General features: G+C 47.8%; 1 protein-coding gene across 1 annotated transcript in view; it reads right to left on the minus strand.

Moving 5' to 3' along the window:
* The window catches only part of LOC119973802, a 152585-nt gene that overhangs the window by 102234 nt on the left and 24896 nt on the right, over window positions 1–25455 (minus strand). The window contains exons 3-4 of the mRNA XM_038812226.1: window positions 15769–15855; window positions 2507–2586 (exon numbers count right to left, since the gene is read on the minus strand). Of these exons, the coding sequence (XP_038668154.1) occupies window positions 2507–2586; window positions 15769–15855 (167 nt within the window). The remainder of the gene's footprint in view (window positions 1–2506; window positions 2587–15768; window positions 15856–25455) is intronic.

Here is a 25455-nt window from a genome sequence, read left to right on the forward strand (position 1 = left end):
GCATGTCCCATCTACGGAAATCCCTTCTCATTTGATCCACTGCTTTGGTGATTGTATAAAATTAATTGTCCTGGTAACAAAGTTCCAGCTCATATCTAGTGACTCTGCTCACACATGAAGAATGAGCATTTTGGCAAAATAAGAGTCATCAGCTCCCACAGTTAATCCAAGCAAGCACAAATGGAAGGGGTAAAATGCAAGAATTTAAAAAATCTTTTGCTATAATTCCTCAGTGTTGCGGCTTAATTTGGTAAAATGATGGAGCTGACTTTTATTTGCATGTTTCTTGACATTATAGCATTGCTTTAGAGACAAAATGTTAGACTTTAATTCATTCAAAACCCATCTAGTTGCAGAATATCAGAATCACTATTAGAATCACTTCCCTATAAGAAAAATAAGGATTCCTATTCAGCAGTGCTCAATAGTTTTGCAAGCCCTAAAACACTTCTTTTCCAGGTTTGGCTTTTGCCAAGAAACAAGGTAAGTCAACAGAGACACTGAATAGATGTTCACCAGGCCAAAGTATGAAAATCTAAAGGAATAGCTACTTTGAGCTCATAGCTAATATAACACAAGCACAGTAAACCCACTGCACTGCTCCATCAATCAGTCTCAAGGGGTCAGGAGTAGCACAGGGTTATATTCAGAATATTATATCCTCCACTTTGCCCAGCAAGCACATCCATAGGAACACAGGAACAGGAATGGACCATTCAATTCCTCGAATCTGTTCCACCAGACTGTATCCTAATCCCATCTACATGCCTTGGTTATAGCATGAGTTAGAGGCAGAATAAAGCTTTCCCTTTGCACTACCTATGAAGCGCTGCAAGTTAGGAAGAACATAGATTAGCTGCAGAATAACATTTCGACTCTATTGGACATAAGCCTTAAACCTGGCCTCAGAAGAACATCAGGGTTATTTAAATATCCTTAACAACTGACATCGGGCTGTTTCAGCAAACAGAGAAAAATAAAATACCTATAAGCCTGAACTGGATAAAGGCTGGTCTCCAAGGTAAAAGGATGGTATTCCAGCCTACAGTGGCCCAACCAGCAACTCTAGCTAATGAATGTCTAACCCTGGAAACCCATCCTTTGAAGTTCAAGCAAGTCAGTGCTATACTTGCTTCTGTTTCTTATTTACTCATTTGACCTGTTTTGTGGTACTAGATATTTGGAAAAGGCTGTAAATCCTAAATCTGAATATCAAGATATGTTAGTATCAGAAATGAGCAACATGTAAATCAGTGGGATTTTAGTTTTATTTATTCAACTTCAAGTTTCCATGGTATACATCTAACATCTGTGCAGTACCAAAAATAAAGCTTGGGTAGTCTGTTTTAACAAATTACACGTGCACTATCGCCACAGAAAACAATATACCCATAAATAAATCACTAATCCTACCACACTGTAAACAAGTGATGCATTCCATGAGTTCTAAAAATACCATATCATAGAAATCATACAATCCCTACAGTGCAGAAAGAGGCCATTCAGCCCATTGAGTCTGCTCTGACCCTCTGAAAGAGCACCCCACCCCAGCGCACTCCCCCACCCCATACCTGTAACCCCATACCCCAACTAACCTTTGGACACTAAGGGGAAATTTAGCATGGCCAATCCACCTAACCTGCACATGTCTGTGGTTAAAAACTGAATATTATCTGCTTTGGACTATAATTCTCCAGTTAGATAAATTGTGAGTTTTATTTAATCTAGAGGGATTCAATGCCTCATGAATATAGGTCCCCAGAGTTATCAGTGCCAATGATAATGAAAGTGCGGAGTAAAAATTTGCTCCTTGCCTAAACATTGGAATTCCATTTTGCTCTTTCAGCTGCTGCGCTCAGGAAGTATATATAAGCTTGCTAGTGGCCGAACGGTTAAAGGCATTATCCAATGTGGTAATAAATACAAAGTCTGTAGTACAATTCCAGCTTCAATCACACTATTGTGGAGTCAACTGAATTCAATTGGGCAGCAAGATGTGCAGTATAATTTGCATCAGTACACTGACATAGGGGATGGAATAATCAACCAAGATTTTGATTTCTGATCACTATGCAGCGACATTTGCTGTAACGTGTGCAACACGTAAAGTCAGGATTGAGTCCGGCTGTAATGTCCTCTTTCATTGAACTGACTACTAAGACATTAAGAACATAGTAGGAGAAGGACTGGACCTATGTTCCACTGCACTTGCTTGGTCATAGAATACAATCATAGCTAATCTGTCTCAACTCCACACACATGCCCATTCTTCTTGCCTTTTGATATCCCAAGAGCTGCAAGAGTCACAGATAAAGAATAGGTACTTGAGTCAGGTACCAGGAATGCCAATATCCACAGAACTAATTCCTGAAGGAGTCAACAGCTTCGGGAAAGGGAGTGAAGTGAAATAGCAAAGAAAGATATACACATGCTTCTTTCTCAGTTCTGTTTATCTGCACTTATTTGCATCTGATCAGCCCATCTAAACATTACATAACATGTTTACCTCTTCTGCTCATTAACTTCCTTATGTTTAGAAAGCCCCTCTTCTTCACTATCCCAGGGACTTGAATCAACAGTAATTTCCTAAAAGCAATCAGAGACAGGAATGCCATAAATAATCCCATCACAGTGCTCTGACCTTTCTAGAGGGAAAAAACAATAAACTAATTACTTTTAAAGAAAAATCAACATCCTCCATCAGTTATAATTCCTTTCATTATATTCAGTATTTTTAAAATAAGATTTTTTTTTCTAAATTTAGAGTACCCAATTATTTTTCTTCTAATTAAGGGGCAATTTAGCGTGGCCAATCCACCTACCCTGCACATCTTTGGGTTGTGGATGTGAGACCCACGCAAAAACAGGTGCAAACTCCACACAGCCAGTCACCCGGGGCTGGGATCGAACTTGGGTCCTCAGCGCTGTAAGCAGCAGTGCCAACCACTGCGCCACCATGCCGCCACTTAAAATAAGATTCTTAATCATCCTAGTGAGTTAGTCACACACTGGAGATAACGGTGTCTCAGTGGAGTAAAACAAAAACGCGCCCATTACAAAGAGTAGTTTGATCCCTCATAAACCCAATCCTGTCTAGTGTAGCATGTTTCCTCACCATTATTAGTACTCAAACAACAAAATTGTGAAATAAAAACAGAAAATGCTGGAAATACTCAGGTCAGGCAGCATCTGTGGAGAGAAGCAGTGTTAACATTTCAGGCTGGGTCAATAACCTGAGCAGAATCTTCCACTCTGAAATGGATGTCGAAGTGCATGTGTGGGGATGGATGGCTGAACACACCATCTTATACTGTTCAGCTCATTACTTATGCATCTGTGCGAAGCATAGCCAATCTCGTGGTGAGGGCAGGCCTTATGGGGCCGACGGTCTGAGCACCATATTTAATGGGCAGTGAGACAATCATTCACTCACTGAAGACCAGGAGCTCTGGATTCTGCAGCTACAGAAATGTTGGAGAAAACAGCAAAGTATGACTCCATGGTTCAGCAATGTCTCCCCGCATATTTTCCCCCAAGCTGTCTGCCAAGGCGGAAGGTACTATTTCCCAGGGATGGCAGCAGCAGGCACTCCTGTTTGACCACTGAGGCCAGGGTAGAGGTCACAGTGGAGGTTAGAAGCTGTGGTGTCCAACACAGAGATGTCCAGCAGTACAGGAACAGGTTTGAATTATCTGCCACAATAAAAACAGAAAGTCCTGGAAAAACTCAGCAGGTCTAGCAGCATGGATGGAGAAAGAAACAAAGTTAACAGGAGACAGTTTTAAGGCCTCAAAATGTTAGTTTTATTTTTCTGCTGGGGATCAGGACTCAGCCCTAAGGAAGTTGTAGAGACAGGCAGGGGAACAGTTGCCAGAAGCCATGTGCAGACGGGACCGAAGGCTGGAGAAGCTCGACCACGTTCTATCTGCTGTCCTGCTTCAGGTAAATAGCTGCTTCCATGGAAAGGGCGCAACCAACTTGGAGATCCAGATCCAGCAGAATGCACAGTGGCTGCCAGATATGCACTTTGACCTGCACTCCATCGCTCTAGGCATTGCTGTAGTGCAGCAGTGGCTAGGCGAGAGGGGGATGGGGTACTCTGACATTCTGTCAGGTACCCCCTCCCCCAATGAGGGAGGTGTCATCGTGGCACCCACAGTGAGGAGGAGTGTCAGACAGGCACGCATACCTTGGCAGTGGCAGGTCAGGCCAGGAAGGCTGCATCTGCACCTGACCCTTAGCAGGCTGGGGCCCTCAAGGCCTCAGACCACCCCAGGGCACCAGAAACTGTAGGACTGTAAGGCTGTCCATGTGAAGCATCGGCAGCTTGACGTGGCTCCTCAGGTCCCTGCAGGAAGACATTTACTCTGGCTTCAGTGTCCACAATCACAGATCATGGTCTCACAGTAATGCCAAGACAATTTAGAACCAAGACTTGACGGGGTCTCTGTGATTGGAGATCCGATGGTTGCACTTCAGTAACATATAGTGCAGGTGAGGCACTCTAGTTACTCGTCACAAAGTTACCTCAAAATTTCTCACGATGATAGAGATGCTAAGGGATTCAAGTTTATACTCTTTTATGAGAAAAAAAACAAATTAATAAATGAAAGAGGCAGCCCCTTTAATGGGATACTGCAACAGAAAGACTAAATTACGCAGGAAACTTACAAAATGTAAAATTAAAACGTGATTTTTGAGGTCAATAAAGCCCTCCAGCTCCCCACAGTGGCCATTTGTCATGGATAGCCTTCATAGTGGACACTGCATGCTCTCTCTCCAAGGACACCTGCTTTGTATATGGCCAGGGAAGAGGGGCAGACAGTCTGGGTGGACAAACCCCTGCGGTATGGGTGGAAAGTGGCAATCGGTAGGGCAGTCATCCCTCATCAATCTACAAAGAGGAACAGTTTTGAGGGGCCACACACTGTTCTCATGGCACTGTTCCCTATGGTTCTGACTGAAAGAACTCTCTGCCAGTTTGCAACCCCACCCCGTCCCTTTGGTAGCAGGTGTCAGGGTGACATGACTGTATCCCTGGCAAGTTTAGATGTGATATTATTTCCAAGTTGCCACGCATGCAAACATTGACAGTGCATGGGTGAATACAAAATTCTACTTACAAGTGCCTGAGGTTATGGGAGGACAGAGCACTGTGCAGGTTCTAATGCACGCATTTAGTGCCAGCTTCTTTCATGGCACCTGCAAATTGTCAGGGAAGGGTCCAGGCTCTGGAGGCCAGTGGGAAAAGAGAGAGACAGAGTGGGAAAAGAGAGCGAGAGAGAGACAGACAGAAAGGAAAGCAAGCAAAAAGTTGAGTCGAGTTTCAGGATTGCTGAGGGTGACACAGACACATTGCTTGGATGTATATAGGGCGCGATCGAACGGCCACAGAGCCCGAAAAGCAGCGTGCCAGGGTGCAGCATGACTGACAAGAGCTGGGAGACTCCATTCCCGGTTCGCAAAGCCTCGCAAGATCTAATGCGAAGGGATCACTTTTAGGCAAATCTCCAAAGTAGAGCGAGACAGCTAGTCTCACTTTAATATTCAGTTTCCAGAGGTACCCAATGCATTGGGATCTATCCCCTTTGCCTCAGGTACCACAGGCTAACAGTGTTCAGCACTGATCTTCACAAACGGGGACCAGGCAGAACGGCACTCATGGGGGTCAGAGGCCCCAGGTGCATGCCCTTTGGGCAGGGTGGTACCGTGGCAGGGCCACCTGGCTCTGCCAAGGTGCCACCCTGGGATTTTTTGCACAGTGCCGATCTGGCCAGGGATGCCCTGCGTGGGTGTTGGGGGATGGGAGACCCTCCCATAGTACATTGGGGCTTGGGGGGGTCTGCCGTTGCTTTGGGGGCTCCGGAGATTGGGATGCCACTCAGTGCACAAAGTGGGGCTGAGGGTGGCCTCGGCAACGCGTTCCCCGCTGAGGCCCCCTCCCCCATCTAACCCGGGTGCCACTTTATAGTGGGTTTCTTGGCGCTGTGAGTGCCAGAAACATGCGGCCAAACAAGCTCATTCGTGGACTTTGTTCTCATTTAGTTAAATCGCACCTATTGTATTTCTTTTATATTCAGTGGTTTATTTTTTTTGCAAGTTATTGCAGCTAGCAATGCACAGTGCTGAAAATGTAAGGTACAGTATTTCAACTTGCACATTGGTTTTTGCAGGCATGAAATGTAAAGGAACCCAGCTCCTGCTTTAACATTGATTCCTATGGGATCCCATGATTCACTTAAAGTTTCAATTTTTCAGGTATGCAACCACAATTTTGAGTGAGGTCATACTGTAGTACAATTCAGTTCAGCTAGCATATATTAAGGTACATTAGAGAAAAATACATCTGTAGCCAAGAAGGTGCTGGGTCATCCAACTAGATGGAAAACCAAAAAGTTCAATTTGTGTCTGCAGCTTACTTTTTTGGAATCTAGTAGCTATCGGAGTGGCATGGGCCTGTCTGCCAAATCGGACTCCAGCTATGGCCTCTCCATGTGGCTTGGTGACATTCTTTCAGGATTCAGGCAGGATTGTACAAATTGGTGTGCTCTCCTGAACAAGACATCTGTGACCTCCTGTGTTGCTTACTGGGAGATGCCACACAGATCCCCAATGGAACCCAGGAAGGATCCACTGGCAAGTAAGTTCAAGGATTGACCTTCAATACCACCAGCCTGAGATTCACTCCAGGTCCTTACAGCCGCAGCTCACTTAGAAAATGTTGGCAATGTAAGCAACCACATCCCAGGGAATATGGTATTGCCTTTCGCTCATTTCTAGATAAGAGTATCACTGCAATACCCATGGTTGAGCCTATGGTTTCTGTTGTAAATGACCCTGTTCTCCAGAGTCATGAACTTCTCGAGGCACCACCATCTCTTGCTGCTCCGCCATTGCTCCTGGCCTTGTGCCACCCTCCAATGAGCCCTCTAAAGCAGGGTTGCCTGGAGCCTGCATCACTGACACCTCAGCGGATCGGTGAATGCATTGAAGTAATACATTTAGTGAGTATATCCATTACATAGATACACAGAAGATAGGAGCAGGAGGCCTTTTGGCCCTTCGAGCCTGCTCCGTCATTCATCACGATCATGGCTGATCATCCAACTCAATAGCCTAATCCTGCTTTCTCCCCATTGCCTTTGATCCCATTCTCCCCAAGTGCTGTATCCAGCTGCCTCTTGAATTACAGGTCTCCCTCCAACTCAAAGTCAGCAAGCCAGTGCTAAACCCGTTTTTCTAGCCTCCATCTAGACATGGAAACCCCACCCAACCCTTCCAGGTGAAGGACATCCTGGAGGATTAGAGATGAGCGTTTCTCCATTCATACATGACTGCAAAGGGAGATTTTGCTCTTTGACCAAGGTGATGACAGTTATGTGCAAGAAGTCTCCCTCTGACATTATTCTGCTCAATTCCAGTATCCTCGAGACTCCATAGAGAGATAATTGCCTTGGCATCATAGAAAAACTAACCACATGAGCTCTAGTCAGGTATGATGATTCAACTGGGATGATGAAGGCTTGGAGTCACGAGTTGACTGGTTTCCACCAGCCAGGCCCCCAGGAGGCATCCACCTCCCTCCCTTCTTCCGTTGTCTGACTACAGCAGATGGCAAATTGCACTGAACGATCCACACCTTGCTGGATTCTCGAATTTATGAGACTTCGGAGTCAGGGTAAAAACTTTGCTGTTATCTGCGTATCATCATAGAAAGGAGAACAGGTTGACATCCTGTTGCCTCATGCTTATTAGGGCGTCCCTTTCGTTGGCCACTTGTGCTGACTTTGAACTCCACCCACCCAAAAGTACCCTACTCCCGCTTTGAGGGATCGCATTTACTGGCTACATGCATTGTCAAAGTAAGATTCGAAAAATGGTGTGCATCATCTTTCAAATTTGGTCCACTACCGTCGACTCTCCTACTGTCGACCACCAACCTGCCCCCATCATCCTTGACGCACCCAATATCAGCATTCCTCTTCCCTCTGTCACACTGGACCGCTACCTAAGAGTGTATTACCAGCCACCTCTACCTGCCTTTCCTCCCTTCAGAGCTGACACTTTTTATCATAAGAACATAAGAACTAGGAGTAGGCCATCTGTTATTTCTCCATGCCCACCTGAAAAAGCCCCAAGACCCTATCCATTATCCAAGCCACCTCTCTCATCTGCCTCCATTTCCTCCCCTATTCCAATCACCAACTACATGATCACACTGGACCTGCTACCCTAGCGCATCTCACGCCTTAGCTCTGCTGTTCTCTCTTCTGACCATTTCCCCAAGTTCAACCCCCAGGACTCCACCATCAACAGCACCAAGCCCACCTTCTAGGGCACTCTCTCTTCTGACCATTTCCCCAAGTTCAACCCCCAGGACTCCACCATCAACAGCACCAAGCCCACCCTCTTTCTCCACCCCCTCCCCACCCCACCCTTTCCCAGACAGATTTTTCCCTCCCCCACACCATCTCCAGAGTCTCTCCCCCAACTTTCCCAGACAGTCTTACTTCACTCCCAGGTTTCACCTGCTTTCCCTGTCCAGCGTTTGTTCCACCCTAGCCCCCTTGCAGTCTTCACCTGCCTCCCTGCTTCCAGAACTGGTGCAGATTTTGATACCAGCACTCCAAGAAGGCAAAAGCAGCGTCTACTGACTTCAAAGTCATGAAAGATGTGAAGTTCGCCAGGTGAATGCCACATATATATAGTCATAAAAGTGAATGCTCTCAATCGTGATACACTATTGAGGAAAGAAATTGACAACGTGAGGTAGTCATAAAAATAATGAAAGGAGTGGCTAGGAAAACATTATTCAGAAGATAGTTAGAATGTGAAATTCTCTCCACAAACCCATTTAATAAATGTTGTAAAGAAATTTGAAATTTGCTTGCAAGGGTGACTAAGAATAATCAAGAGAATGGGAAGAGATTTGGTGATTCATGAAAAAGAATACTAGCAAAGATCGACAGGCCGAATTGCCTATTTCTGTGCGGTTACTTGTTTCAATGATTTCAGTTGTCCAGGCTTCAAGGGATGCAAGTCAAAGGCCCATGAGACACAGTTTAGACACCTCTTTCTGCTCTATGTTATCACATTAAATGTAAGGCTACCACACTTCATCAATTAAAATTTTAAGGAGTCTGCCCTTTTTTGACGTATATTTGAATAGATTTTCATCATTCCACACAACATGAAACTGATGTTGCAGTTGTGTCAAGGGAAATGATAATTAGTTGGTTTCTATAAAGTCCAGCGGATCCACAGCAATATTCAAGATTAAAACTTTACACCATTCTCACCAGGTTTCCCTGTTTAATGTATGTCTTATCCTGTGGTGACGTTGAGGGCACAGACGAAGCACGATCCTACAATTTTGCAACTTGGGCTGCAATATAAGGTCCATGAAATTCAAGTTAAAACCTCACAGTGCAAAGTTAGCATTGAGCATAGCAACACGCCTGAGCTTCCTATGTTCTTCCCACTGTTCGGCCTTGTTAAAATTGTACATACAAGGATTTTGCTCGGCGCAATTTCAACCCGTTGATGAGTGTATGGTCCTGGAGTGCGAATCTCCACCAGCATTCTCCTGATCATTTATCAGAACATTGGTCGGAGAATCTGGGACACCCTGGAATTGTGCAGTAAAGGAACATTGTGTTTTTCTGGGGTTTGTGGGTCGATTGCATCAATGTTATGAAGGATGAGCAGAAGAACCCATTTGAATAGTTCTACACCCTGCCGCTCACAACATGACAGCCGTATCAGAGATATTGTGAAAAGTGCTGGTCCCCACAGCAGTGGGAAAATCAGCACCAACCACTCCAGCGTCAACAGCCCCCGAAAGTGTGGAATTCTCCACATATTCGGGGGCTAGGTGGACGCCGGATGGGTTGGCGCCACTCCATCCGGCGCCAAAGGGCCGGCGTAATCTTGCGCATGCTTGGAACAGCGCCGTATTTTGGCGCATGTGCCGGGGGGGGAGGACTCTTCTCCGCGCCAGCCCTCAGGCAGTATGGCAGAGCCCTACAGGGGCCGGCGCGGAAGAAAGAAGTGGCCCCACGGAACAAGCCCGGCCACAGATCGGTGGGCCCCGATCGTGGACCAGGCCACCGTGGGGGCCCCCCAGGGTCAGATTCCCCCGCGCCACCCCGAGAACCGCCCACGCATACTCACCTGCCAGGTCCCACTGGTGCGTGAGTTGAATGATTCACGCTGGCGGGACTGGCCAAAAATGGGCGGCCACTCGGCCCATAGAATTGTCGGGGGGGGGGGGGGGGGGGAAGCTGCCAATGGCCCCTGACTGGCGAGAATCCCGCCCAGGGTGAGATGAAATGAAATGAAATTAAAATCGCCTATTGTCACAAGTAGGCTTCAATGAAGTTACTGTGAAAAGCCCCCAGTCGCCACATTCCGGCGCCTGTTCGGGGAGACTGGTACGGGAATTGAACCGTGCTGCTGGCCTGCCTTGGTCTGCTTTAAAAGCCAGCTATTTAGCCCAGTGTGTAAAACCAGCCCCTGATTGGGTGTGGTACTGTCCATGTCAGGTTCTTTCTCTGACCTGTGCTCATTCATCTGATCTCAACCAGCACGGGCAGGTGGCATAGTGGTTGGCACAATTGCTTCACAGCTTCAGGGTCCCAGGTTCAATTCCCGGCTTGGGTCACTGTCTGTGCCGAGTCTGCACGTTCTCCCAGTGTGTGCGTGGGTTTCCTCCGGGTGCTCCGGTTTCCTCCCACGGTCCAGGGATGTGCAAGTTCGGTGGATTGGCCATGCTAAATTGTCCTTGGTGTCCAAAATTGCCCTTTAGTGTTGGGTGGGTTACTGGGTTATGGGAATAGGGTGGAAGTGTGGGCTTGCATAGGGTGCTCTTTCCAAGAGCCGGTGCAGACTCGATGGGCCGAATGGCCTCTTTCTGCACTGTAAATTCAATGATTCTAATTTTTCGCCAGTAGAAACTTAATTTGATGGGGGAAACTTAATTCCACTGAAGTGACCTTGTATTGATGATGCATGGCATGCTACTACTTGCAAAAGGGCTTCCCGACATTTTTCGTTGGGTAGCTCGACTCACCTTTAAAGTCCCAAAAAAACAAAGTTCCTACAGTTCATCACAACGCAGGAATCTGAATTTTTGGCTCAAATTAAGTTTCCCTTCCCATCATGCTTTCTACTGCTGGCAGAACCAGGTGTTTCTGCCCGTTAATTCTGTTTCTCTCCACAGATAACACCTGGCCTACTTAGTATTTCCAGCATTTTTTGTCTTTATCCCATTTCAGTACTATTTGTCAGGTCCTTCTGATAACTCCTTTCAATCTGGATAGCAACTATTTTTGTTTATATTTGTTAATTAATTCAAGACTTCACTATTTCTTTATATCTGTTAATTTTCTGAATAATCTTAGCAGTAAGGAATTCTTGCAAATTTTAGCCATCAAATATCAACATGATATTCCCAGATCAGATACAGAACTTATAACATACTGAGTAAAGTTACCTCAACTTTATTCCAACAGCACAAGATGATATTTTTTAGTATTTTATGTATAACGCTATCATAAATTCACATAAACAAATGTTTTATGACTTTGCTACATATAACACATTGAAAACCTAACACTGACACCTCAGAGGGCAGGGAGGCTATATGGGTAGAGATCAGGAATAAGAAGGGTGCAGTCACAATGTTGGGGGTTTACTACAGGCCTCCCAACAGCCAGCGGGAGATAGAGGAGCAGATAGGCAGACAAATTTTGGAAAGGAGCAAAAGCAACAGGGTTGGTGTGATGGGAGACTTTAACTTCCCCAATATTGACTGGGACCCACTTAGTGCTAGGGACTTGGACGGGGCAGAGTTTGTAAGGAGCATCCAGGAGGGCTTCTTAAAACAATATGCAGATAGTCCAACTAGGGAAGATTAGAGAAATACAGCACACAACACTGTACTGGAAGGGGCTGTACTGGACCTGGAATTGTGGAATGAGCCCAGCCAGGTGGTAGAAGTTTCAGTAGGGGAGCATTTCGGGAACAGTGACCACAATTCAGTAAGTTTTAAAGTGCTGGTGGACACGGATAAGAGTGGTCCTCGGGTGAATGTGCTAAATTGGGGGAAGGCAAATTATAACAATATTAGGCGGGAACTGAAGAACCTAGATTGGGGGCAGATGTTTGAGAGTAAATCAACATCTGACATGTGGGAGGCTTTCAAATGTCAATTGAAAGGAATTCAGGGTCGGCATGTTCCTGTGAGGAAGAAGGATAAATATGGCAAATTTTGCTATCCTTGGATAACAAGGGATATTGTAGGCCTCGTCAAAAAGAAAAAGGAGGCATTTGTCAAGGCTAGAAGGCTGGGAACAGACAAAGCCTGTGTGGAATATAAGGAAAGTAGGAAGGAACTTAAGCAAGGAGTCAGGAGAGCTAAAAGAGGTCACGAAAAGTCATTGGCAAATAGGGTTAAGGAAAATCCCAAGGCTTTTTACACGTACATAAAAAGCAAGAGGGTAGCCAGGGGAAAGGGTTGGTCCACTGAAGGACAGGGGAGGGAATCTATGTGTGGAGCCAGAGGAAATGGGCAAGGTACTAAATTAGTACTTTGCATCAGTATTCACCAAAGAGAAGGAATTGGTGGATGTTGAGTCTGGCGAAGGGTGTGTAGACAGCCTGGGCCACATTGAGATCCAGAAAATGAGGTGTTGGGCGTCTTGAAAAATATTAAGGTGGTAAAGTCCCCAGGGCCTGATGGGATCTACCCCAGAATAATGAAGGAGGCAAGAGAGGAAATTGCTGAGGCCTTGACAGAAATCTTTAGATCCTCACTGTCGTCAGGTGATGTCCCGGAGGACTGGAGAATAACCAATGTTGTTCCTTTGTTTAAGAAGGGCAGCAAGGGCAATCAAGGGCACTACAGGCCGGTGAGCCTTACGTCAGTGGTAGGGAAATTACTGGAGCGAAAAGTTCGAGACAGGATCTACTCCCATTTGGAAGCAAGGGGTCGTATTAGTGAGAGGTAGCAGGTTTTATGAAGGGGAGGTCTTGTCTCACTAATTTGATAGAATTTTTCGAGCAGGTCACAAAGATGATTGATGCAGGTAAGGCAGTAGATGTTGTCTATATGGACTTCAGTAAGGCCTTTGACAAGGTCCCTCATGGCAGACTGGTACAAAAGGTGAAGTCACACGGGATCAGAGGTGAGCTGGCAAGATGGATACAGAACTGGCTAGGTCATAGAAGGCAGGGAGTAGCAATGGAAGGGTGCTTTTCTGATTGGAGGGCTGTGACTAGTGGTGCTCCGCAGGGATCAGTGCTGGGACCTTTGCTGTTCGTAGTATATATAAACAATTTAGAGGAAAATGTAACTGGTCTGATTAGTAAGTTTGCAGACGACACAAAGGTAGATGGAATTGCGGATAGCGATGAGGACTGTCAGAGGATACAGCAGGATTTAGACCGTTTGGAGACTTGGCGGCGAGATGGCAGATGGAGTTTAATTCGGACAAATATGAGGTGATGCATTTTGGGAGGTCTAATCAAGGTAGGGAATATACAGTGAATGGTAGAACCCTCAAAAGTATTGACAGATAGAGATCTTGGTGTACAGGTTCACAGGTCACTGAAAGGGGCAACAAAGGTGGAGAAGGTAGTCAAGAAGGCATACAGCATGCTTACCTTCATTGGCCGGGCCATTGAGTATAAAAATTGGCAAGTCATGTTGCAGCTGTATAGAACCTTAGTTCGGCCACACTTGGAGTATAGTGTTCAATTCTGATCGCCACACTACCAGAAGTATGTGGAGGCTTTAGAGAGGGTGCAGAAGAGATTTACCAGGATGTTGTCTGGTATGGAGGGCATTAGCTATGAGGAGAGGTTGATTAAACTTGGTTTCTTCTCACTGGAATGAAGAAGGTTGAGGGGCGACCTCATAGAGGTCTACAAAATTATGAGGTGCATAGACAGAGTGGCTAGTCAGAGACTTTTTCCCAGGGTAGAGGGGTCAATTACTAGAGGGCATAGATTTAAGGTGCGAGGGGCAGGGTTTAGAGGAGATGTGCGAGGCAAGTATTTTTTTTTACAGAGAGGGTAGTGGGTGTCTGGAACTCGCTGCCGGAGGAGGTGGTGGAAGCAGGGAAGATAGTGACGTTTAAGGGGCATCTTGACGAATAGATGAATAGGATGGGAATACAGGGATATGGACCCCGGAAGTGTAGAAGATTTTAGTTTAGACAGGCAGCATGGTCAGCGCAGGCTTGGAGGGCCGAAGGGCCTGTTCCTATGCTGTACTTTTCCTTGTTCTTTGTTCTTAATCATTGTAGCACCATACTTACAAGTATAGCAAGGTGGTACTTTTCCACTCCTTAATCTAACCAGTAACCTGTGAGAGACTGCAGGCAGGGGTTTGGTGCTAATATGGGTGTGGGAACGAAGGGACAGGTGCAAAACTTCCTGACACCAGCTGGTGTGCTGGGTCCCTGACAAGGTCCTGACTCACAGCCATTTTCCTGGTTGCCTCATCAGACAAAACAGCTAGCTGTCCTTAAGCATGTTAACTTAATTAAGAGGAGGGTCAACACGGTGGTACAGTGGTTAGCACTGTGGCCTCACAGCGCTGAGGTCCCAGGTTCGATCCCGGCCCTGGGTAATTCTCCTTGTTGAGTTTGCGTGGGTTTCATCCCCACAACCCAAAGGTGTGCAGGCTAGGTGAATTTGCCACAATAAATTGCCCCTCAATTAGAAAAAAAAAATGAATTGGGTACTCTATTTTTTAATTAAAACGTCATTAAGAGGCAAATAGGAGTTTACCAGTTGACCTGTGACCCACGCACCACGTCCAACCCTCTGCCCTAGCATTGGAAGCATAGCAGATGCCTCGAGACAGTCTCCTCACAGCAGATTGGGGGGATTGTGGGAGTGGTCAATGATCCAGCATCGCTTTTAGGGCTGCAAATCCTTTAGCCACTATTTAACCAACCTTACAAAAATCCCTTTTGATTGGCTATTCCAAAGTGCAGGGTCAGGACTTGCATTTGTTCCTGACCTCGGAGCCTGACCCCCAAACATAAAATCCTAGCCTGCAAGTTTAGGACCAAATTAGGGTGGTCAAGTGTTGTTCATTCATGCCAACTAGGAAATGGATTCAAATTAACCAAATGTAATTTACAGGGAATTTTTTTTACATACAAGTGAATTTCATTCTACCAGTCTGCGCTGAATTCAAATCCACGCCTCAGAAACAAAAGCAAAGTAATTTATTTTAGAAACATATCATACTTAAAAATTAGCAATCAAATTATCTCCACTTGCCATTCAAACAAAGTGTCAGAATTAGTAGATAATGGATTCCAGTCCTGGTCCAGAGGCATATATAGGCTGATACTTCACACAGCATGGGGAATGTTGCATTACAAGTGATGGGCTCTTTTAGATGAGCTATTAAACTGAGGCTTCAACTGCCTCAAGGTGAATGCATAAATTTCCATAGCAATTACCAGTAGTGTTTCCCTGGCCATGAGACATTCCACAACTAATACAACCAAAATACTGCAGCTGGTTGAGCCTTGATGTGCATACACTGACGGTTTTGCTAACAAAATAAAGGTTGGCTACATTTCACAATAATCAATTGGCTGTGAAACTCTTTGGGGTGTTCTGAAGATGTGAAAGATGCTATACAAATGCAATTTCTTTCATTTGTACCCATCTGCAAGAGGGTTATAATGAATAAAATGTCAAAAGCAGTCAAAGTACTACAACAAGCATTTGAATTTTCCATACCTGGCGTTCATGGGTTTTTTCATTTATTGTCACTATTTGCTTGCTGGAAGCTTGGCTATCCAATGAGCTGCTTTCAATTTCACTATCCTTGTTTAGAAGCAAAAAAAAGTTTTATAATTATCAAAAATTGACAAACATCTGGTTCATCATGCCCATTTCATGCAGACATGATGCAGGAATGTACCACTACTGATCCACTCAATAAAACAATCTCCTGACACATGTAAAAATATAAAACAAACTGAATCTAATCTAGGAAAAACTCCAGGAAATTAGTGCAACCACAGACATTTACAGCATAAAAGGAGCTAGTCAACCCATCATTATTGTGCTGGTTCTTTGCAAAAGCAAGCGGAAACTAATTCCATAATTCTGTTCTTTCTCCCCAGAGTCTTACATCTTCCTCTGCTTCTTTTTAAAAGGGAAATTGAATAAATGTGAGAAGCCTGCTTCAATCTCTTCCGTGACAAAGTATCCCTAACCCAACAACCATTTTCTTGAAGAAATTTCTTCTAACCTTTCTCCTGACATTCTCAGCAACAATTTTAAATTAAAGCTCCCTTATGACTAATTCCCTAATCAGAGGCATTAGTCTTTCTGTATTTAACCTATCAAACCCCCTTTTTAAATATATTCATAACCCCCTCTTACTTCAATGGAATTAGACTCTGTATCACAAAATTAACGTGTGCGGGGCAGCACGGTGGCGCAGTGGGTTAGCACTGCAGCCTCACGGCGCCGAGGTCCCAGGTTCGATCCCGGCTCTGGGTCACTGTCTGTGTGGAGTTTGCACATTCTCCCCGTGTCTGTGTGGGTTTCGCCCCCACAACCCAAAGATGTGCAGGGTAGGTGGATTGGCCATGCTAAATTGCCTCTTAATTGGAAAAACATAATTGGGTATTCTAATTTTTTTTTTTTAATTTTTAAAAAATGTTTAAAAAATTAACGTGTGCTTATCTGCCATTATTTACCAATTTGATCAAAGAACTCAATCAAGTTTGTGAGGCAAAATATTTAATTCCTGAACACTGCCAACATTTCTGGAGCCATAAATCACATCCCTTATAATAGCTTCCCACAACTTTTCAAAAAAAGTGAAAGGTTCCAACCACGTGCACACTTATATTGAACCAGGGCACTAGAACACCACAGCAGCCAGGGCACTAGAACACCACAGCAGCCAAGTGAAGACCAACAACTGCTGAACTCACTCTCCCTTTTTAGTTTTATTTGTCTGTCCCGGTTCCATGTTAGAGATCCATCAGGAATCATGTGGATTTTCCATGCCTCCAACTTGAACTCTTGGGGCTACTGGAAAATTGGGGAAATGTTTCCCAGGCAAGGGGAGGTGGGCTTGCGCGCAAAGAGGTAAATCCCCCTAAAAGTGACGCTTGTAATCTTCCTCTTTGCTTACCTTTTGATATCTTACTGTTTGCTGGTGCCAAAATTTAATAGTAGGAGGTGGTGGTGAGAGGTAGGGAGCAGAACATGCAGTTAAACTCCCTAAAGGCGACATCCAGTCAGGATCCCAACTTCATCCGCACTCTTCCAGGTTACACGAGGCAGGATTAAAGGCCAACAGGAAGCCTATATGCAGCTGGCAGTAATTAATACATTTAAAACAATTAATTAATGTTATAATCTTCGGTGGTGTGGTGTCAGTGTCACTGGTCTAGTAATCCAGAGACCCAGGCGAACGTTCTGGGTAAATGAGTTCAAATCCCATAATGGCAGCTGGTGGAATTTAAATTCAGTTAATAAATCTGGAAGATAAAGCTAGTCTCAGCAATAGTGACTATGAAACCATTGTCAATGGTTGTAAAAACCCATCTGGTTCATTAATGCTCTACATGTGACTCGAGACCCACAGCAATGTGATTGGCTCTCAGCTGTCCTCTGAAGCTACCTAGCAAGTCACTCAGTTCAAGGGAGATTATAGATGGGCACAAATGCTGACATGATCAGTGACACTCACATCCCATGAAAGAATAAATGAAGAAATTCCGGAGTTTCCAGCCAAGGTACCGGTTTTCATACTTGTCGAGCTGGAAAGGTTTTGACCAATGAAACTGAAGTGTTCCAGTCAAGGTTTGGTGATAAAGAGTGCTGTGAACAGCAGCCCAAGAGATTGCTATCATTGTTTGACTGTGGTGAGATTTTCAACAGTCAGATTTTCAACAAGATGGATATCAGAATCAAACCAGATCGCCTGCAGCTGGATCCGCACTTGCCCGATGCCAGAAAGGACTTTAATCACTGGCTAGTTTGCTTCGAGGCTTACATCAACGCAGCGAACCCCACACCGACAGAGGCTTAGAAGATACAGGTCCTGTATTCCAGGTTGAGCTCAAGCGTGTTCCCGTTGATCCAGGACGCCCCGAATTATGTGGAAGCCATGGCACTCCTAAAAGAGAACTACACGCAGAAAGCGAACATGCTCTTTGCTAGGCACGTACTCGCCACTCGCTCTCAACTCTCTGGTAAGTCGATTGAAGGCTTCTGGCAGGCCCTAATCCCACTCGTCCGGGACTGTGACTGCCAGGCCGTTACGGCCACCGAACATTCTAATCTCCTCATGCGCGATGCGTTCGTAATGGGGATTGGGTCGGACCCCATCCGACAACAACTGCTGGAAGGAGCCACATTCGACCTAGCGGAGACAAAAACTTTAGCGCTCTCCATGACGGTTGCCTCCCGTAATGTTCAGGCCTACCCCCCTCGCCGCGTGCCCCATCCCTCCTGGACCCCGCAAAATGACCACCCCCCCAGCTGGGGCCCTGCCTAGCCAATACGCCTGCGCCGCACGCCAATCCGTGCACCCCAGGGGTCCGCGCTGCTAGTTCCGCGGCCAACAGAAGCACCCCCGCCAACGCTGCCCGGCCATCGCCGCCACTTGCAAGCCTTGTAGCAAAAAGGGCCACTTCACCGCAGTGTGCCAGGCCCGCGCAGTCGCCGCTATCGCCCCCTTTCCCCTGCCAAATGCACAATGGGCGCGGCCATCTTCTCCTCCCGGGGCCATGTGCGGCCAGTGGGCGCCGCCATCTCCTCCCCCTCAGTCCACGTGCGGCCCATGGGAGCCGCCATCTTGTCCAGCGCCACCAACATGCAGCCCATGGGTGCCACCATCTTGTCCAGCGCCACCAACGTGCGGCCCATGGGCGCCGCCATCTTGTCCCCGCCCCCGCAATGTGCCCCCCATCGGCGCAGTCATTTTGTTCCCCAGATGGCCTCCAGACGCCACCACCTTGTCTTCCCCACGGGGCAGGAATCCCAACGACATCCCATGACCTGGGCCGCCGACGCTCTCCATCCGAAACCTCTGACAATCACCTGCAGCTTGTCTCAATGACGCTGGACGAGTCTCGTCCACACAACCTGGCCACCACTTCGACAACGATGAAAATCAACGGCCACATGACCTCTTGCCTGCTGGACCCCGGGAGCACCGAAAGCTTCATACACCCGGATACTGTAAGGCGCTGCTCCCTCACGGTCCACCCAGCCAATCAAAGGATCTCCCTGGCCTCCGGATCCCACTCTGTCCCGATCCGAGGGTTCTGTACGGTCAATCTCACAGTCCAGAGCATAGAATTCAACGGTTTCCGTGTCTATGTCCTCCCTAACCTCTGCGCTGCACTATTGCTGGGCCTGGATTTCCAGTGCAATCTCCAGAGCCTCACCCTCAAATTCGGCGGGCCCCTACCTCCACTCACCGTTGGCGGCCTCGCAACCCTCAAGATTGACCCCCCCTCCCTCTTTGCCAATCTAACTTCGGATTGCAAACCCGTTGCCACCAGGAGCAGACGGTACAGCGCCCAGGACAAGCCCGTCATCAGGTCAGAGGTCCAGCGGCTGCTACAGGAGGGTATCATCGAGGCCAGCAACAGCCCCTGGAGAGCCCAAGTGGCAGTAGTTAAAACTGGCAGGGAGAAACATAGAATGGTCGTGGACTACAGCTAGACCATCAATCGGTACACGCAGCTCGACGCGTACCCCCTCCCACGCATATCTGATATGGTCAATCAGATTGCACAGTACCGGGTCTTCTCAACAATTGACCTGAAATCCGCCTACCACCAGCTCCCCATCTGTAAATCGGACTGTCCATACACTGCCTTCGATGGTCAGCTCTATCACTTTCTTAGGGTTCCCTTTGGCGTCACTAACGGGGTCTCGGTCTTCCAAAGGGAGATAGACCGAATGGTCGACCGGTATGGTATGCGGGCCATGTTTCTGTACTTAGATAATATCACCATCTGCGGCCATGATCAGCAGGACCACGATGCCAACCTCGCTAAATTCCTCCGCACCGCCACTCTTCTCAACCTTACGTATAATAAAGAGAAGTGTGTGTTCAGCACGATCCACTTAGCCATCCTCGGCTATGTAGTCCAAAACGGACATCTGGGGCCCGATCCCGACCGCATGCGCCCCCTCATGGAGCTCCCCCTTCCCCACTGCCCCAAGGCCCTCAAACGCTGCCTGGGGTTCTTTTCGTACTACGCCCAGTGGGTCCCAAACGATGTGGACAAGGCCCCCCACTCATACAGTCCATTCAATTTCCCCTCGCAGCCGAGGCACAACAGGCCTTCGCCCGTATAAGAGCAGACATAGCCAAGGCCGGGATGCACGCAGTAGACGAGACACTGCCCTTCCAAGTAGAAAGCGACGCTTCAGATGTCGCCCTTGCCGCCACTCTAAATCAGGAAGGCAGATCCGTGGCATTCTTTTCCCGCACCCTTCATGCCTCTGAAATTCGGCACTCATCCGTCGAAAAAGAGGCCCAGGCCATCGTTGAAGCTATGCGGCATTGGAGGCATTACCTGGCCGGCAGGAGATTCACTCTCCTCACTGACCAACGGTCGGTAGCCTTCATGTTCAATAACACGCAGCGGGGCAAGATCAAAAACGATAAAATCTTGCGGTGGAGAACCGAGCTCTCCGCTATAATTACGAGATTTTGTATCACCCCGGCAAACTCAACGAGCCCCAAGACGCCCTCTCCAGGTACATGTGCCAGCGCACAAGTAGACCAACTCCGGGCCCTGCACGACAGCCTTTGTCACCCGGAGGTCACATGTCTGTACCACCTCATCAAGGCTCGCAACCTGTCCAACTCCGTCGAGGAAGTACGGACAGTCACCAGAGACTGCCAGATCTGTGCGGAGTGCAAGCCGCACTTCTACCGGCCGGAACGTGCGCGCCTGGTGAAGGCCCCCCGCCCCTTTGAACGCCTCAGCGTGGATTTCAAAGGGCCCCTCCCCTCCACCGACTGCAACACGTATATTCTCAGTGTGGTCGATGAGTACTCCAGATTCCCCTTCGCCATCCCATGCCCCGATATGACGTCTGCCACCGTCATCAAGGCCCTCAACACAATCTTCGCTCTGTTCGGTTTCCCCGCCTACATCCAGAGTGACAGGGGATCCTCATTCATGAGTAATGAGCTGCGTCAGTTCCTGCTCAGCAGGGGTATCGCCTCCAGCAGGACGACCAGCTACAACCCCCGGGGAAACAGGCAGGTAGAGAGGGAGAACGGGACGGTTTGGAGGGCCGTCCAGCTAGCCCTACGGTCCAGGAACCTCCCAGCCTCTCGCTGGCAGGAGATCCTCCCGGATGCACTACACTCCATCCGGTCACTACTGTGCACTGCTACAAATAACACACCCCATGACGTCTTTTTACCTTCCCCAGGAAGTCCTCATCCTGGGTGTCGCTCCCGACTTGGTTCGCAGGTCCAGGACCGGTACTGCTCCGTAGGCACGTCCGACTCCACAAGGCGGACCCGTTGGTGGATAGGGTACACTTGCTCCACGCCAACCCCCAGTACGCCTACGTGGAGTTCCCCGACGGCCGCCAAGATACAGCAGGAGGCCCTCAGGGACCTGGCTCCGTCGGGTTCCAACCAAACGCACTTCCCCACCCATGCACCACCCTCCCCTCCCCCGGCACTCCCAACATTAACCCCACCAGGTCCATCCCTCCTTCCCCTGCCCACGCAGCACGCTCCCGGGGTCATCTGACTGCAGGCCAGCACCAGCACCGATGTCGGTGACACCTGCTCCGACATCGCCGCCGCCGTTACGTCGCTCCCAGCGAATCGTCAAAGCACCGGATCGACTGAACCTCTAACAGGTACCGGACCGTCAAAATGGACATTTTATTCCTCCCCCACTCATTTCTAAGACACTGTACATAATTATCAACACTGTATATAGTTCCACACCAACCCCGCCGGACTCAGTTTTAACAGGGGGTGAATGTGGTGAACTACTGTGTACACCTGTATTAGGAGATGTAAGATAGGAGCTGTATAAATATGCGTGTCCTCCATTTATCTGCCATTTCGCCAGCTGCAACAGGAGGCCACACATCTGACTGCAATAAAGCCACAGTTGTACCCAATCTGAGTCATTGTGCAATTGATCGTGCATCATTGACGACTTCCAGTGGTGTGATGTGAGGGGAAGAGATGCATGAGGTGGCTCCCGCTGGAAGCTGAACCTTATTACCCTTTTTCCCAGCGTCATGGGTCTTTAACTAACGGGAGAAAAACCTGCCCAGGGAAGGCAAAGCCGGAAAATAATAGGCCCGAATTTCAAAGGCAGGCTCAGAAGCTTCCCACGGTTCAACTGGAGGTATGACGACGATAGCAGTTTCTTCTCCAGCCACTCCACTAACGGCCGAAGCACTCAGCAGAATCTTGGCAGTTCAGCTCGAGAAATATCAACAGTGCTTGACTTCAGATCTTAAAAGATCAATCCAGGAGGCCTTGGGCCCCATTAGTTCAGCTCTCGAGATCACCACTCAGACCGTCGAAGCACAAGAAGCCACAATCAAGGTCATGGAGACGGCATTGTTTGACCAAAGCAAAGCCCAACCGTGCCGCTGTGATCAAGGATAACAGGGAATTAACATCCAAGCTGAATGACCAAGAGAACATATTCAGAAGACAAAACGTTTGTGCCGTGGGATTATCCTACTCAGTATTTCGCAGACTTGTTTCACAAAATGGCTGATGAGAACGTGCTTCCATTCCCCCAGAATTAGACCGAGCCCACCGTTTACTTTGATCCAAGCCTCACACTGGAGATCCTCTCGTCTTCTTGGCAGTAATCGTAAGATTTCACAGCTTTTTAATAAACAATTTTTATTAAAAGCATTTCACATATAGACCCCCCCCCCGGTCCCCAAAACACTACTCCAGGATCTTCCGACACACTGAATATCGCCACCTCTGGACTCATGACCACCTCCACACTCAGAATCTTGCACATCACATCCAAATAGTCCCGCCAGAAACACCACAACCTCGGACATGCCAAGAAGCACAGAATATGTGACCGTGATTCGCGGACTCCCCACTCCCCACCCCACACCGATCCCCCATCTCTGCAAAGAACCGGCTCATCCTCGCAACCGTCATATGGGCCCTATGTACCACCTTAAAACAGATGAGGCTTAACCTCGCACACGACGAGGATGCGTTCACCCTCCGCAGGGCCTCTTTCCACATCATGGCAGCACCTCCCCCTCCAACTCCTCCTCCCATTTACGCTTTATCTCCTCCAATGCAGCGCCCTCCCTCTCTGTAGATGTCCGACACTCTCCCTTCCACAATATCATTCTCTGATAAAAGCTTGTCTTGCAACGACGGAGGCGGCAGCCGTGGGAAGAAAGGCACCTCTCTCCTCACAAAATCCCTCACCTGCAGGTGTCTGAAACCTTTAGGCAGCTCATACATTTCCTCCAATTCCTCCAGACCCTCTCCAAAACACCCTCCTCACCCGTAGGGTTTTCCGTGTTCAAACAAACCCCCAAATTATCCCAATTATCTTCCTAAAAGAGGACTTGGGAACATAGATGGGTAAGTTCTGAAACATGAAAAAAGAACCTTGACAGCACCACCATTTTAACCGTCTGCACCCGCCCAGCCAGGTTTTTGATTTGTAAAATGCTGAGGCATTATTCTAAATATGAAGTCCTACATAAAATTCAAGCTGCTGTTATTACTGGGAGTGCTGTATAACCAGTGCTGATGGCACATTAAGTATGTTCTAACAAGACAAATTCTCTTTGGGAATTACTGCAAAAGTGTAGAAAAACCTGGAAATTGTCCTGCAGCTCCAGTGGCTCAAGAATTTCTGATGTAATGGTAACTCTTGATGTGAATTTCTGTTTTCAAGTTGAGAAGTGTCTGGAAGGAAACATCCCAGGAAATAGTCACAATACACACAGCTTCACCATTTGCATTCCTTTGCTGGTGAAAATTGAGCTGGAGAAAAGTTTTTCAACATTGAACTCGGATGGACAACTGCATGAAGGGGGAAGTCGCACGTTGGATGGCTTCTGCTCGAGGCTTGATTTTTTTTAGAATTTAATGCCCGGACCCAGGGCAACTTTTCGTTAAACAAGTTCAGGAAGACATAAGGAAGAAGGATGTCCAAAATCCAAAGCAAAGCTGCCGTGAAGAAGGGGGAGAGTGAAGGTTCGCCGTTGAGTAGAAGGGTCGGCTCAGCAACTGGAAGGATGACGGAGGCTGGGTCGCTGGGCGGGGCCACACTATTCACAGCAGAAAAGATGACCACGGTGATGGTTGTGGAACATGAAAAACAGTTCGCAAAGCACATGGAGGTGACGAGGAAGGAGATGATGGCAGCATTGAAGATACCGGTGGAGGAGGGGATTGCCCCGGTGAAGGCGGTGGTGTTGAGGGCATCGGCTGAGGTGCGGGAGCAGGGTGAGAAACTGAAGGGAGTGGAAGAGGCCTTGTCGCCACACAGTGATCAGCTCACCTCAATGGGTGAGGAGCTGCAGAGGGTGGTGGAGGCCAACAAGGCTCTACGAGCCAAAATGGAAGCGTTTGTGAAGGCAGAAGGACTGGGGCAGAAGTGAGAAATGGGACTGAGGATTGGTCTTGGACTGAGGGTAGTGGGGGAGGAAAAGTGTATGTAGCTCTATTTTGCACTGCATGTTGTTATATGCGCTAAATGAGTTGAAGTTGCCTATTTGGACAAGGTAAGAGTTGGTATTTTCTTTTGCAATGATGGCTCTTTGGGGTTTGAGTGTTTACACTGGGGCTGCATGTTAAAGGGGATTTCTTTGTTTTCCTTGCACCTGGCCCTGGGGGTGGGGGTGGGGGCATTGGAGGGCAGTGAGGCCTGGGCGGGGGCCTCCACACTGGCTAGCTCAAGCTGAACAGGAGTGTGGGGGGGGGGGGGACGGGCTCTAGCCATCAGAGCCTGATAGAACAGATTTTGACGGGCCTAGGAGGTGTGTAAAGTTGAGGGAGGCGATCGATACTGGGTGAAGTGTTTTCGAGAGGAAGTGGAGGAAGGATTCGGCGGGGGGGGGGGGCCCGATGGTAACAACGAGACGGGGCGGGCCTGGAGTTATGATGATGGTGGCTAGGAGGGGAGGGGGGGGCGGGATTTTGAGACCCCTCCGGTTAGGATAGTTACGTGGAATGTGAGGGGTTTGTTGGAGGGAGGTTTTCAGTGTCATCTTGAGTTGTGCTCGTGAATTTGGAACCAGGACCCCTAGAAGCCTTTTTTGGTGGGGTCAGATGGACTCGGGCGGCAGGCAGGTGCAGGGCAGATGTTAGCCTTTGCCTCGCTGATTGCCTGGAGGTAGGTCCTGTTGGGGTGGAGGTCAGCTTCCCCATCTTGGGACATGGCTTTTGGGGGG

Source organism: Scyliorhinus canicula, chromosome 11 (assembly GCF_902713615.1).
Source record: "Scyliorhinus canicula chromosome 11, sScyCan1.1, whole genome shotgun sequence".
In the NCBI taxonomy this organism is placed as follows: Eukaryota; Metazoa; Chordata; class Chondrichthyes; order Carcharhiniformes; family Scyliorhinidae; genus Scyliorhinus; species Scyliorhinus canicula.